Below are 15,615 nucleotides of genomic sequence, written 5' to 3' on the forward strand. Positions count from 1 at the left end.
TCGTTAAATTCTTTACGATTTCAATCTGTAATGGACACATACAATTATTTTTAGTCGCGCGCTCAGCCAAGGCCAACGCGCGCGCACACATGCATACATTCTTCTCTCTCTTCCGCGCGCTCGGTCTTTCTCTGTGGCACTGTAAACCGTCTCTCTCTCGCTTTCTCTCTATCACTCTCTCTCTCTCTCACTCCCTCTCTCTCTCTCTCTCTCTCTCTCTCTCATACCCATTCCTCCAAGATTACCGCTCATGTTTTCCTCTGGTGATTTTCATCCTTCATCTGGCGGTTATGTCTCTCGCTTACGACACGCTATCTCGCCGGCGACCGGGCCCTGCCTTTCTTAACCGGTGTCACAGCTCCTTCTTCGACAGATAAAGCCGGCGGTGAGCTTTTTTAAACGGTTACAACTCTCGTCACATCGCGCTCTTCGTCGCAAAAATGATTAATTCCGCTCAGCCGACGCCTGTCAGGATGAAGCATCACTCCGCGCGCGCGGCGGTGGCGATGATGAGGATGATAGGCTGTAATAACGGTCGTTATGCGCGGAATTTTCTCCACAGCGACTGCGTTATCAACGAAAAGACGGTCGTGCTGCAGAAGAAGGATAACGAGGGATTCGGGTTCGTGTTGAGAGGGGCGAAAGGTAGGGAAAAAGACGGACCCCTCGTTGTCTCCGCCGCCTCATCATAACAGTTACTCACTTCATGCTTTACACCCTGGAGAATCAAACCGTGTTGGTCCTTCATTTCACGCTGTTTCTTATCCCCCTTTTTTGTACCCCCTCACTTAACGTCATTTCTGTTGATTTCAAAGCGCGTCATCGCGCGCGCACTTGATTTGATGTGTCTGCGTGGCTTGAGCTGCATGAATTGCATCCATGTCAAGAACTTCTGAATTAATGCATCTCTTGGTGTCAGCGTGTCCATCACTTGACTGCGATGCATTTAAGTGGGCTTGTCAAATCTGTGAAGTGTAAACACAGACCCCCACCCACTCCCTGCTCCATGTGCTTGGCTTGTGTTTGACTGCATTAGGGCTCTGCTGGCAATTTGTCTCGAGGGCTTCCTGAGTCTGACAGTCCAGCTGTTTCTTTCTGTGGCTAAAGAGTTTAATTCACTCACAAATCCTTCATAAAAATGTATTTAACTTCAACAAACCTTTAACTGTGCAATGCATTAACTACTTAAGATAGACCCTAAAAGTCTCCTTCCCATTCACAACTGCAACACTTTTAGTTTCTAGTGCACTACAGATCCCTTGAAGTTGCAAGTGGTGCACCATGGCTGCTTTCTGCATCAGCTCTTGCGATGCCCCTCGTTCTGTCAGGCTCCAGACCAGTGCTTCTCCCCACACTGTCAGCGGTGACATCCATGCATGCATTTTCCCTGGTTATATAAACGTCCCAACTCCTGCATTCATTTTTGATTTGGTTGGATGGATGCATTGCAGCTTGCATCATGTACCATCAGACCAGATGCTCTTGTTTAGCCACACTCATTATCCATTGTGCTACCAGGCACTCGTTTTCATAAGAATTGTATTTTTTTCATACCATCGATGTAAAAGCATGTTATTTTCAGCATGTTTTTGAGTAATAGCAAGCTTAAACGTAGACTAGATTATATCTAATATATTATATATCTAATTTATATATATACATACAAATAAAATATGTATATATTGTATTTATATATAATATATATTTATGTGTCTGTATAATATCTATTTATAAAAGATAACATTTTATGTATATATATATATATATATATATATATATATATGTGTGTGTGTGTGTGTGTGTGTGTTATCTTCATTAAAATATTTTGTAGTCCAGAATTAGGTTTAATCTGGGCCCATAAAACTAGCACACTGTCTTTTGATCTTTACGATCTCTTTCTTTTGGTTCTGTCTTGTCTGGCACGGCCTGGATTTTAGCGGATACTCCCATTGAGGAGTTCACTCCAACCCCGGCGTTCCCTGCTTTGCAGTATCTGGAATCTGTGGATGAGGGAGGGGTGGCATGGAAAGCTGGCTTGAGGACTGGAGACTTCCTCATCGAGGTAAGAACACGATTGGGTTTCCATAAGCTTACGGTTTGTTTTGGAAAGCCTCAGAAGCCATTGCTTGCTGAAGGGATGGGAAGGTCCCTGATCAGCTGGAAAGAGTGATGTCTGACCCATGCAGGGGACTTCATCTTGAGCTTGCTGCTGAATCATTCACACGTTAGTGCAAACAGGAGAATGTTTATGCACAGTCTGAGCTTGTGAATATGAGGAAAGGTCATAGTTACATCTTTAATGAGACAGAGGAGCTTAGAGACGCAGGAGATGAGCACTCCTGGAAAAAGCTGTGAACGCACAGAGGTCCGTCCTGTGCAGTTTTCTGATGTCTTTGGAGCTCTTTGGTCTGGGTTGCATTTAAATGGCTAACCTTTGCATAGGCAATCTAGCTTATCTTTTTTTAATTCTTACTTTTAATGAATGAGGGTGTAACCTTGACACTCTGAATTCATTTGAAAGTTGAAAATGTCAGGCCGGTAATCACCCATCGTAACTCTTTGTAGAAGTTGGGCTTTGAATTTGATAGTTGTCTGAGAGTGATCTTGCATTTATTGGAGGTTGTAAATTTTTAATGCCTCAGAGGTACTTTGGATCTGTAACCTGTCAAGTCCAAAAAAGGAGCTAAGACAGCTAAGTATCATGATAAGGGCTCACTTTGACCATTTCAGTTTTTAACCACCTTGTGCTTATTACCAGATTATACATTCCATTTTGGTTAGAGCAGTGAGATTATATTTTTGGTATGGCACTATACATTTGCTATCTGCAAAACTACCTATTTTCAGAACCGACTTGTCTTTAGCTTGTCTGAACAGTTGGCTTGTTGGTCATAAGCAAGCACAAGACTTCAATCAGGTTAGGTTTATTCTCAGAACATGTTCTTGTGATCAAAAATAGCAAGACTGAAGTGTGATAAAATGTCTTGGGGTGTGGATAAATCCTTCATAGTAATTTTCTTGATATGTGTTGAATGCAGTGAATTTGTTGCAAAAGTGCTGCTTTGATGGCTTGATGACTGTAGGTACTTTAAATATATATATATTCCTGTGATGCAAATCGGAAGTTTCAGAAGCCATTACTCAGTCTTTCGGTGTCATGACTCATGATCCTTAAAAAATCATTTTTAAAATCAAAAATCATATGCTCATTTGCTGCTCAAAAACATTTCTTATCATCAGTGTTGAAATCAGTGGTGCTGCTTAGGAAAAGTTCACTCAAAAATGAAGTTTCAGTAAATTTACTTACTCTCTGGCCATCCAAGATTGCCAGTTTCTTCATCGGAACCGATTTTGGAGAAATTTAGCATTACATTACTTACTCACTTATGGATATTCTGCAGTGAATGGGTGCCACAGAAAGAGAGTCCAAACAGCTGTTTGAAATCTAGAAAAAGCTGTCCACACAACTCTGGCCCATCAGTTAACAGCTTATGAAGTGAAAAGCTGCATTTGTAAGAAACAAATTCATCAAGATGTTTTTAACTTCACATTGTTGTTTCCGGCTAAAATACGAGTCCTCTATCCTTAATACTGCTTTCTTTAGAGAAAAAGTTGTCTCGTCTGAAACAGGAGAGAAACATGCACAGATTTACAAGCTAAAACAGTCCTGAACAGCTTTAAACAAATATATTGGTGAATTTTGATGTGAGTGGACAACAGGGGATGGACATTTTCACTGGAGGAAGCATTAATATGAATTATGGAGTCGTATTGTTGAACAGAAGTGACCATTTATAGTTAAAACACTGTAATGTTGAATCTATTTCTTACAAACATGCAGCTCTTTACTTTAAGACATTAATTAATAGAGTGGAGTGGTGTGGATTATTGTGTTGTTTTTACCAGCTGTTTGAACTCTCATTCTGACTGCACCCATTCACTGCAGAGGATCCATTGTTGAGCAGATGACGTAATGTTAAATTTCTCCAAATCCTTCAGTGAAGAAACAGTCTCATCTACATGTTGAATGGTCTGAGGGTGATTAAATTTATAGCAAATTTTCATTTTTGGGTGAACTATTCCTTATTTGTGAAAACCATGATGCATTTCTTTCATAGAGCAACATTATTTGCAAGATGTCTTTACTGTCACTTTTGATCACTTGTCAAATGACTAGTAAACCCTCCTGCTCATCCCTATTATAAATATATAATGATGATGGAAGTTTATCTGCAAAACACCTGTCTTGGCCCCTCAGTTCTGGCTGAACTGACACTTCAGCGATGACTGACCATGAGACACGAAAAGCATTGGGAACGTTGTCCTCCTTTCTGCATCAGCAAAATAAGTTCATTTGCATGCAAAATTCAAGAGAACACTCACTTTGTGTTAAAGCACAGAGAGCAGATCCAAGATCTCAGCACCGCATGGAAGGGTAGAGAAGGAAAGAAAATGATTGGCTCTCATGAGCAGCAAAGATTTCATGAATTATTAGCTCCTTACAGTAATCCAAGAGTCTAAATGTAACTAAGCCAGAATGTTTCTAGAGCAGTGGGAGCTGCATTTTGATGATGTAATGTTGCAGGAAGTGTAACGCACGTTCTTACGATGCTAATGACAGTTTTCATATCTAATAGGTAGCTGATGTACTGCAGTGCGACACGCAATGCAATTTTGCGATATTAATTGAGATACTATGTCAAATATTTATACTTAAGTTAAATTAATTTATCACAGTGCCAGATTATTTAAAACTAACTAGGAGAAAAAAGGAGAAAGTGTGATTTTAAAAATGGCAAAATATAAAGAAATAGTCAGTAGTTACTAGTTACAGCACCTAAAATATTCATATAAATATATAGAAATCTTATATACGTTTTAACCTAGATTCTTGATTTAAAAATTTGATAAGTTTCACTCAATGTTGTACTTTATAAAATATACTACATAAGTGTATGCAAATCAAATATTGCACTCTAACCACTCTTAAGAGGTGACTTAGATTACTCTGGCACAATGTATTTGTATATGTAAAAAGCTCAAAGGTTAGAATAACATTTCAAGTAAAGAACGAGTGTTTGTGTATATGAATTCATTCATCGTCTCTTCTCCCCAAATACCGCGGAAACAATAAACACGTTTTAATCGTCCAGTCGATGATATTGACCGTCAGTCCCTCAGGATCCAAGCAAGCTTCACTACCCACATCAGTTTGAGCCGCTGCCGTTTTGCTCTCTCACACTTTGGTGTACGGATGTGTCAGGTCCCAGGGACAATCTAGCCTTCTGGACAAAGCAAGGGGAAGCTTTCACAGAGGACTTGACCTGGTTTTGCTTCACGCTGATGACGAAAGCTTGCAGTAAATTTGGTAGGGATGTAAATATCTATTTTTAAAAAAGCATATTTGTTTTACCTTCTGTGAACTGCACCAGAGGTTGAATTGCAGATTCTCACTCCTACATTTCCTGGAGCTTTTGAGAGTCAATGAATTAATCTTATTGCCTATAAGAAACTCTAAGAAACGGTGTAGCTTATGAAGGGTGTTAGTGATCAACCAGGAAGCTACAAAATAGAATGATGGATTTACTGAAAATACATCTACACCCACTTGCCCTTGGTGTGTGGGCACGAGTATCTCTCTTTCTCTTTACTCTCATATGATCGCATTTGTGCATCTTACTTACCTCTCTTTTCTGTATACAAGAGGTAATAGTAGGGCTGGGCGATATGAAAAATGTTACTATCAGTTTTTTCATTTCAGTCGATATCGATAAGTATCATGATAAATTTCAAATCTTTATTTCTTTCAAGTTTAAGGGCAAATTTTTGCTCCTAAATGAAAGTTGTAGAAACCAGACTGTTAATTGTAGTTTTAAACTACTCTTTATGGTCAGAACGTGGCAAACACTTCACATTTTTTATTTATTCTTTACACTTTCCCAGTCACTTACACTTTTTTCTGCATGTTCTAATGAGTGATATTGTTTCAATCTTCAGCACAGTTTGCAGTGCAAGCTGCAATATTAATAACATTAATTTTTATGTCTCCAAGAAATGCATATTTGACAGTAGCTTGAGTTGACAGCAGTAGTCTAAATACATTTAGTATAAATGCACAAACACTATATTCTGTTACTCCTTTAAATACAATTAATACATGTCTATATCAATAATATAATAAAATTCAATATGAATATCCCACATTTCTGCCACAATAGCATGGTGCAGTTAGTAAATCCATGGTGAATGATGTGATTTGTATATTGAAATACCATCTGACTGTATCGTTGCGCACATTTTTTCTCCTTTTTGTCAGCGATGTTTCAACCAGCTTTAAACTAGTTTAAATCACAGAGTCATTTGTGTTCTTCGCTGAATTCAAACGCTTCACACTGGATCTCACAGCGTTGTTTAGTGTCGCGTGACCGAGACCCATCAGCGAGTAAACGCATCTGTTCTAGTGAGCTCGCGCTGCCGTTTGAACTTTGAGCCAAGCGGATAAACGATCCGTGAGGCGTGGTTCAAATGAGTAGCGCTGTTTTGTTCTGCTTTTGGCACATGAACATTATATCGAACATTTATCGAACTGTTGATACCATTTTATCCATGAAATTTACATCGCGATAATTATCGTTTTATCGCCCAGCCCTAGGTTATAGTGTATCTCAGGGCACGAGTTATCAATTCCATAAAATAATCAGTGTTTACTGACCTATAATGCATTTGCAGGGCTCACCAGCTTTTGTAAAAAAAAAAAAAAAAAAGTTGTGCATGCTGTTGGAAAATATTAACTACTATATTAAGTAAAGCCGTGTTTGAGTGAATATTTTTAGTAATTATATCAGGCTATTTCATGAATTTAGGAGGTGCATTGCATAACATCTAAGCTGACACAAAAAGCATCTGCTGCTTTAAAACTATTTTAGTGGTTTAAACAAGCAGCAGCACTGAAGTATTTTTGGTTCTTGTAAATATCTTGCACTGTCACGAACGTCATGAAAATATGTAATTGTGGTTATGTAGCTCAAAAAATTGCTAACGTTAAATGTGATGGCTGGTTGATGTGTTTGTTGACGGTTGGACATCTCTCCTGGTCTGTAATGCTTTCTCTCCAGAATGTTCTGTGTGCACAGAGAGAACCAGCAGGGAGGAAGTCTGTGGACTGTAGGAGATGCCTGCGAGCGTCCTCATGGCCTGATAACCGTACAACCTGTCACCAAAACCTGCTCCTCACACACTGCAAACCAAGTATAGCGCAGTACATAGCGTTTGCTCTGTCACACTAAATGTAAAAGTTACCGCGATTTCCATTTTTAAGCATCACGGAATAGATCTTCCTATTTTTAATATTTCCAGAATAACGGAATCCAGTGATGTTACTGACCTTCCTCATGCGTGTATGTGATGGTCCAGGTCTCATGTTGTAACACAGAGCAACGGTCGCCTAGCAACGGCACCAGCATTGTGTCTGAGCGCCGTGATGAAAGCGAGGTAGCGGTTTGAGGTTTTTTTTTTCTTCGTTGGAGTGCAGCACTGGGCCGCATGTAAACATTTCTTTTCCTGTTTGTATTGATATAAAAATACACCTCCATAATGGATTCCAATACCTGAGTGCTTGGATTTCAGGGGCGGATGACTCTATTACATGGTAGAAATTAGCTCTCATGGTTGTTTAGGCATGCATGTAACTGCAATATGCTATATGATGGTTTCCTCCTGAGAGGCTGGCTTTCTCCATTTCGGCTCTCTAAGCCTGGTTGAAGGGTTTCAACACTGTGAGATGATCTTTTGGCTTGTCAGTGCTCACAGGACTGATTTCTAATGACAATGCAGTTGTTCCTTAAGCAAAGTAATGTGGCAGTTTCAGTTATGCGATGGGATGGTAATAGCATTGTGCTTTTACACTATTGTTATTTTTCTTTTAAAGAAATCAATACTGTTATTCAGCAAGGATGCATCAAGTTAATCAGTAGTGACAGCAAGATAATTACAATATTATATTTTGAATAAATTATTTTCTTTTGAACTTTGTATTTACTAATACAAAAAAAAAAAGTATGGTTTCCACAAATATATTAAGGACCACAACTGTTTTCACTGTTTATAATATTATTATAATTTCACTATTTACAGAAAATTCAGCTTTGCCATCACATAAAATGCATAAAAAAACAGTTCTTTTAAATTGTAATAATATTTCACAACATTACTGTTGATCAAATAAATGCAGCCTTGGTGATCATAAGAAACCTCTTTCAAAAACATTAAAAATCTTGCCGAACTCATTCTTGTAAAACTGTTATGAATGCAACTGTTATGACATCATAATAATTAATAAATTATGTCAAATATTTGTACTTTTAATATTTAATGATCCTTTTTTTTTTAAGATTTATTTTTGGTGTTTTTTTTGCCTTTATTATTATTGGACAGTGTTGATGAGACAGGAAATGAAGTGGGAGAGAGAGAGAGAGAGACGGGCCAGGATCGGAAAAGGTCCTTTAGCTGGGATTCAAACTCGGGACGCCCTCAGTGCAACAGTGCTTCATGTCGGCACGCTGCCGCTATTGGCACCGATCATTTGTCATTTTTTTAACAGTAAAAATGAACTAGTGAAAGCAAATATGGCCAATGTGCCTATGGTCAGACTTACCTTAATAAGAATTTTAATGTGATTTTTATTATTTGATTTAAGAAATACTGTGGCATTAACATCATTGTGGTGTCCATAAATATGTTATTTGGTAAAACTGGCATTTTGTTTTGTAAGGCTTGCACTAGGGATATTAAAAAGCTTAAATGCATCAGGCATCCATCTACTACTCTAGTTCTATGCAGTGTAACTCAGTTATACATCCCTCAGTTATTTGCAGGACTTTTACATTTTAAATAATTATGTTATGCAACTTAATACAAGTTGTATATAATTATTTTTTTATCTGCGTCCGGACATAGCCAATGACCAGAAATGCTGTTTAGACGTCCACTTTATCTTTAATGGAAATTCTATAGTCTCAGTGAGTCTTTCACATATCTTGTGTTTAATCTCCTCTAGAGGACTTGACCACAGAGGTCTTATCATATAACCTTTCTTTAAGTACAGGCCAGGCCAAGCTGATAACTGTGCTGCTATTGTAGAGCAATGCAGACAGCAAAATGGATGAGGCTTAAGTGTGTGTGTGTGTGTGTGTGTGTGTGTGAGTGAGTGTGAAGAGTACAGATCCCCTGTACTCTTCATAATTATCCCCACTCAAGACAAAAGAGTGCCCTCCTTTCCGGAAATTATCAGGAAGAGGGAGATTTCATTTGAAGGGATAGAGTTTTATCTGGGCTGGATGATTGCCCTCTGACAACCTTCTGTAAATCTCTAAATCAGGCCAGAGGTGCTGTGATTGCAAGCTCTCTAGGCCGCATTAGAGAGTGTGATGTTGACGTTGGGTCATGTTTGGTAATGATAGTGGATTTGACTTGGGGATTAAGAGATGGGAGCCACATGAATTCGTTGAGTTGTATGTTTTTTTTAAGGATGTGTGACTATTTTTTTTTTTTTTTTTAATTATCAGCATGGGCCTGGTTAGGCCGATTTTTGGAGCACATAATGCCAGGGCTTATTTTTTCCAATCCAGACAGTAGGCCTGTATTTATTTATTTATTTATTTTTATGCCAGCTTACAAAAGTATTAAACGGTTATGCATATTTTCAGATGTACAGACGCCTGATCTGATGCCTGATTTTGATTGAAGCATATAACATTGTCTATCAAAGATTTTTTTTATTTAATTAAAAAGTGTTGTCAAACGATTATTACATCCAAAATAAAAGTTTTTGTTTACATTATATATGTGTGTGTACTGTGTATATTTATTATATAAAGACACACACATACAGTATATATTTTGAAAATATTTACATATATATATTTTATATTCATATATTTTATATTAAATATAAATATATTTAAGATATAAACATAACATATTTTTCTTAAATATATATATGGATTTGTGTGTATTTATATATACATAATAAATATACACAGTGAGTACACACATATATTATGTAAACAAATTTTTTTATTTTGGATGCGATTAATCGTTTGACAGCACTAGTATATATATATATATATATATATATATATATATCAGAGATGATCATGTATCAGATATCTAATCTTCTTTATTCTGTTTTTGTTTATATGCATGTTATAAATATTAGTGTATGCTTTAATTTTAAATATAAATGTAATTTTCCACTCATGAGACACAAGCGGTCTTAAATTTCCTGATATTTCTGGATTATTAAGGTGTGATATTAGACACATAACTAGACCTCACCAGAGCAGGATGATATGCACATGTTTGCACCCCCTTTTTTATTTCTTTTTTTGGCCTTTTTATACAGCAGACAGGAAAGTAGGCAAGACAGTGGTTTTGGATTGCAACGTAACATATGCCAAGCTCAAACCAAGGTCCCTTTAGGCTAACTTTGGCCCGAATTGCATTATTTTCAAAACTTGCTTAAAAAAAACTCATAAATAATGTTCTCCAGGCTTCTTGTATAATATATTACATTAGTTTAGATGTTTTTGTGCTGGTCTGTAGATGAGTAGTTCTTGTTTTTTATGGTCTAAATAAAATAGTAAATGTCTTCCCTTGTCCATGCATCCTCACTGTTCTGTTACTACTAGTTAGTGTCTTAAGTCTATGTGGAGATACCTGGAGGGGGTCTCTTAGTTCACAGAGTGGCATTATGTAACCACAAGGGTGAACATGGATAGACTGTTACATAATCACTTAGTGAGCAAGTATATATATATATATATATATATATGAGTGTGTGTGTGTGTGCAGTACACATCTTTATTCTTCTGGAAGTGACCAGATGTGACACAAAATCATCCTTTATGAAATATGGAGGTCCCTGTAGATTCTCTGTCACACAGACACACACTCTCAAGTGGGATTAACAGCACGTGAACACACACACACACACACACACACACACACACACACACACAGAGAGAGAGAGAGACAATCTCTAAGGTCCTTGAATAGAACAGCAAGCATAAATTGTGTGATGCATCTGGGGACTGCAGAGAAGCAATGAAATTCATTTGGTTTATGAGTTGTTGTTTTTTATACGTGTGCATTGAGACAATGTGACCAGAACGACCCTGAGCAGAACTGATATGATTAGCCAAATGGAAGGCTTATCGTTTTATGGTTTATTTCCTGTGCTGACTCTGTGTGCAGAGGATAACCGCCTGCTAATTTCATCAGATTTTAATCAAGTGTGGGCTGCTCACCACATGTCACACACATCCATCAGTCAAGATCTGTGTGTGCGTGTGTCATGTATTTATGTCTGTTATTGTGCTGTGAAATCACAAACGGTTATAATCAATGATAATTTTACAATTGCAAATCGCTCTTTGGTGTGTTTAGATGTGTATGTATTAAACATTTTTTTTTTTAAACTCCTAAAATCCAGTTCTGCATCCAAAGCTGTCTTTAACCTGATTTCGGATTCGTGACACACAGAGACACAGAGATCAACATGGTTAACTCTTAATGGAATAGTTCACCTGAAAATTAATAAACTACTGTATTTTTTCCCCCATGTAATACAAAATAGATATTTTAAAGAACATACACAAGTTCCTTCATAATAAAAGCATATCGTATATAGAATAAATATGTTTATACATGTAACTATGACTAATATAAACAAGTTTATAAATGAATGTCTACTATTTCTCTGCTCCTTTAATTGGCAAAATTATATATAGTGACAATGAGTTCACTCAGTTCCTTCAGCAATTTGGACATTTCAAAGAGAATATCCATCTGTTAGTAATTCCAGTTTTATGTATATTTATCTCACTCCACCTGTTGTGTTATCCATAAGCATGCTTATGATACTTAACCAAATTGATCTGAAAGGTTACAGCTGATAATGATTGCATTTTTTATGTTAAGTGTTTTTGTACAAATTGTGTTACTCTGTTTGTAAATCCACTCTGATTTGTCAGTTTAATAATATGGTTTAAAAACACATCATTATACAGAATTTTATAATTTATAATACATTATAAATTTTTTTGCTTTGGTTTTTTTCAAGGTAGCTCAGCTTTCTTCACCTGCTCAGATGAACCATTTTCAAAATGTCTACTTTTGTTTTCCACAGAAAAAAGGTCAGGTTTGAATCTTTACAAAAAATAAAAGTTCTTGATTGGCATCTATGGTCAATGAAAACATTTGACATTCATAGAAACTTTCTAAAACCACAAAAGATTCTTTGTAGTGGTTGAATATTCTGTAGATTATTAAAATGTATTTTACTCTTATTTGAGGAACATTTTATGGCATTGCTGCAAAACTTTTGGAACCTTTATTTTAAGGGTGCGCATGAGGGTGAATAAATGATAATAGAATTTGCATTATTTATTCACCTTCAGGTTGCTCTCAACCTGTATACCTACAACAATAACTCATAGAGACCACAGGCTGTCAAGGACAAAAAAAAACACTATAAAAGTATAATTAAAGTAGTCCACATGATCAGAGATGACACCATAGGCTCCTTTTTGTTGGTCTGTGGTCAGGTCACTGCTAACAAACCTGCAAGGTGTTTCTTCAAAATGATCCTTTTGTATCTTAAGGAAAAATGAGCATATATTTTTGGAACAACATGAGGGTGAATAATGAATGACCGATTATTCCATGTCCTGATATTTAAAACAACACAAATTCAGGTTCCTGTGCTGATGGCTCAGCTTGGTTGGATTTGGCTTGGTTCCAGCATAATGAGATTATCAAGATGAAGTGGCCATGCTGAGATTGTGCTGTTGTGTGAGCTTTATCTACATCTGGTCCCAGCACTCCCTAAATGAGCCCAAATCAAATTACCAGTGTGTGACATGCCGAGAGACTGGAGGTCAGTGAGAATGCTGGGAAATTTGTGCCCACCCCCTTCCTCCAGCACTCACCAAAAACTAGAGCACTGCAAAAATCTGCACTGCCATGAGTTGCGATTACAGCTCATGATTCACAGCTTTCTCTCTCTCTCTCCTTCTCAATCTCTCTAAATTTACATCATCTGTCATAAGGTCAAGCTCGAAGATGTAATGCAGAGTTATTTTGTCTTCTGGAATGCGCAGTATGAAAATCCACAATAGGGAGAGATGTAGAAAAGATAACGGTGATTGACGTTAAAGGCTGTTACTTTTTTTTTAACTGACCTGGTTCTCCACGTGGGCCTTTCGCTCCCGATCCCACATTGATTACGGCTTGCTTTCTAACTTCAGCTAATTTTATTTAATTGGAACGAATGGCAATCTCTCTCTCATACAATCACATACGTAGTCCCTTGCTCTCATCACACTCGCAGCATTTATGAATCACACAAACACACACGATGGAATAAAAGGAGCAGCTCAGCTCTCTTCGTCATGAAGACGACTTCGGCTCCTCGGCTGTTTCCTAGGTTACCCAAGCTTATTCACGTAACCTTTTCTTCGGTAAAAGGCATACTCTAAAATCTCTCCAAACCCGTCTCTCTTATTTTCTCTCTGCTGATCTGTTTCGTAGAGCCTGTGTTTCTCGTTTTGCTTGAGAAATGCCACAGGAGCAGGGGTGTCTCTCTAATTTGCCTGCAGTGCCTTTTATTTGACGATTTTTATCAAAGAATATCAACATCTTATCGTAGCTATTAGTGCTGCTTGCTAAGGCGACTATCACTATTACTGTTGTTTATAATTTATGTTGAGTTTTATAGGGAATGACAATTGTGATTATGTCAAAGCGTGCGACATGTCTTTGTTAGGTGTAACACTACTTTTCTACGCAATCAGCTGATTTTTGACTCGGGTCAGTAATCTACCACCTAGCAACCACCCAGAACACCCTAGCAACCATTCTGAACACCATAGCAATGGCTTTGCATCCACCCACAACATCCTGGTGTGAGTCTTGCACGAGCAAGCGCTGCTCAGTTTTCTTCTGAAAATTAAAAAATTACAGTATTGTTTCCAAACATTCTGTGGTCTGAAGTTGTGAGCTGTCAAAAATCATTTTTAAAACCTCTTCAAATAGTTGTGGGAGTTTGTTTTCCACTTTCATGCAGCAAGTAAAAAATGTTGAATGCAGATTGTTTCTCCCTCAGAGTATGTTTTTAGTCTGGTTGGAGTCATTGGACTTTACACCTTTGTTGAAAAGAGATGATGAAAAAATATCTGGTGATGTATGTCGCACATATATCAACGGTTATCACCACTGCTGTAGCTGAATTCGATTTAGCTTACCAGTAACGGCTCAGTGGCAGATTGAATGTCCCGCTTAAACATTTAAAACCCAATTTGATTTACTGCCCTCTGATGCCTTTACAATGACAGCTCTCACTAGGATTGTGACCGTTTAAGTGTGTATGAAGAAAATTTATAATGTAAAAGGTTATTTAAAAACATACTATGGATAAAATAATGATTTTGTGTTGGTTTAAGTAGGGAAATGAATGAGGTAGTGATAGCTGGGCTTCAACAAATACAGTGGGGTTAGTGTAACTCTGTTTATAACCTCTCGTGTAGCTGAATGCTCAAAATCAATTTACTCCACTATGATGTAGTATACAGAAGTTAAAGCCCTATGACATCAAAATTGGAGTTTTGATTTAGCTACTAGGCACAAACTTTTAGTTTGTGCCTAGTAGCTCAGAGGCCACAAGTATGCTAAAATACTTCTAAAGGTTGATGAAATCAAATTAAATATGCATTTAAACAGTATAGCTCTTTTCTTCTGGTTAAAAAAAAAAATGATCAAAAATATTGATGACAACTTTTTGCTAAGGGACATACAGAATTGTTTTATACAAAAAAATGCTTTCTAGAATAAGAATGTATCCTTTCTCTTAACAACAATAAAAGTAACTGATCTTTCACTGTCTCTTATGCTCACCAAGGCTGCTTTTTGTTTTACAGAAACACAGTAAAAACTGTAATACTGTGAAATAAAATTGTAAAATTTAAAACAAATGTTTTTTTTGTTTTTTTTTTCATTTTAATGTATTTTAAAATGTAATTTATTTATGTGATGGCAAAGCTGAATTTTCAGCAGCCATTCAGTGTCACATGATCCTTCATTAATAATTCTAATATGCTGGTTTGGTACTGCAGGAAACATTTCTTCTTATTATCAATGTTGAAAACAGTTGTTCTGCTTAATATTTCTGAAAAAGAACATTTATTTGAAATAGAATTTGTAAAAGAGTAAAGGTCTTTACTGTCACTTTTGATTAATTTAATTTGTAGATATTTTACATCATGAAATACAGTGCCCTCCGCTAATATTGGCACCCTTGGTAAATCTGAGCAAAGTTGGCTGTGAAAATAAATCTGCACTGTTTATCCTTTTGATCTTTCATTCACAAAATTCTATCCTATCATTGAAGTAAATCAATTGAAAGTGGGGAGAAAATCTCATGATAAAACAAATGTTTTTCCTCCAATGCATGTTGGCCACAATTATTGGCACCCCCTGGAAATTATTATGAGTAAAATATCTCTGAAGTATATTCCCATTCATATTTACATTTTTTTTTTTAGCATATCAGGGAGACTA

General features: G+C 36.9%; 1 protein-coding gene across 1 annotated transcript in view; it reads left to right on the forward strand.

Moving 5' to 3' along the window:
* shank2b (SH3 and multiple ankyrin repeat domains 2b) overlaps positions 1–15,615 on the forward strand; it is a 102,440-nt gene that overhangs the window by 67,830 nt on the left and 18,995 nt on the right. The window contains exons 15-16 of the mRNA XM_058767224.1: positions 563–645; positions 1,938–2,062. Coding sequence (XP_058623207.1) covers positions 563–645; positions 1,938–2,062 — 208 coding nt within the window. The remainder of the gene's footprint in view (positions 1–562; positions 646–1,937; positions 2,063–15,615) is intronic.

This window comes from Onychostoma macrolepis, chromosome 25 (genome assembly GCF_012432095.1).
Source record: "Onychostoma macrolepis isolate SWU-2019 chromosome 25, ASM1243209v1, whole genome shotgun sequence".
NCBI classification, from domain to species: domain Eukaryota; kingdom Metazoa; phylum Chordata; class Actinopteri; order Cypriniformes; family Cyprinidae; genus Onychostoma; species Onychostoma macrolepis.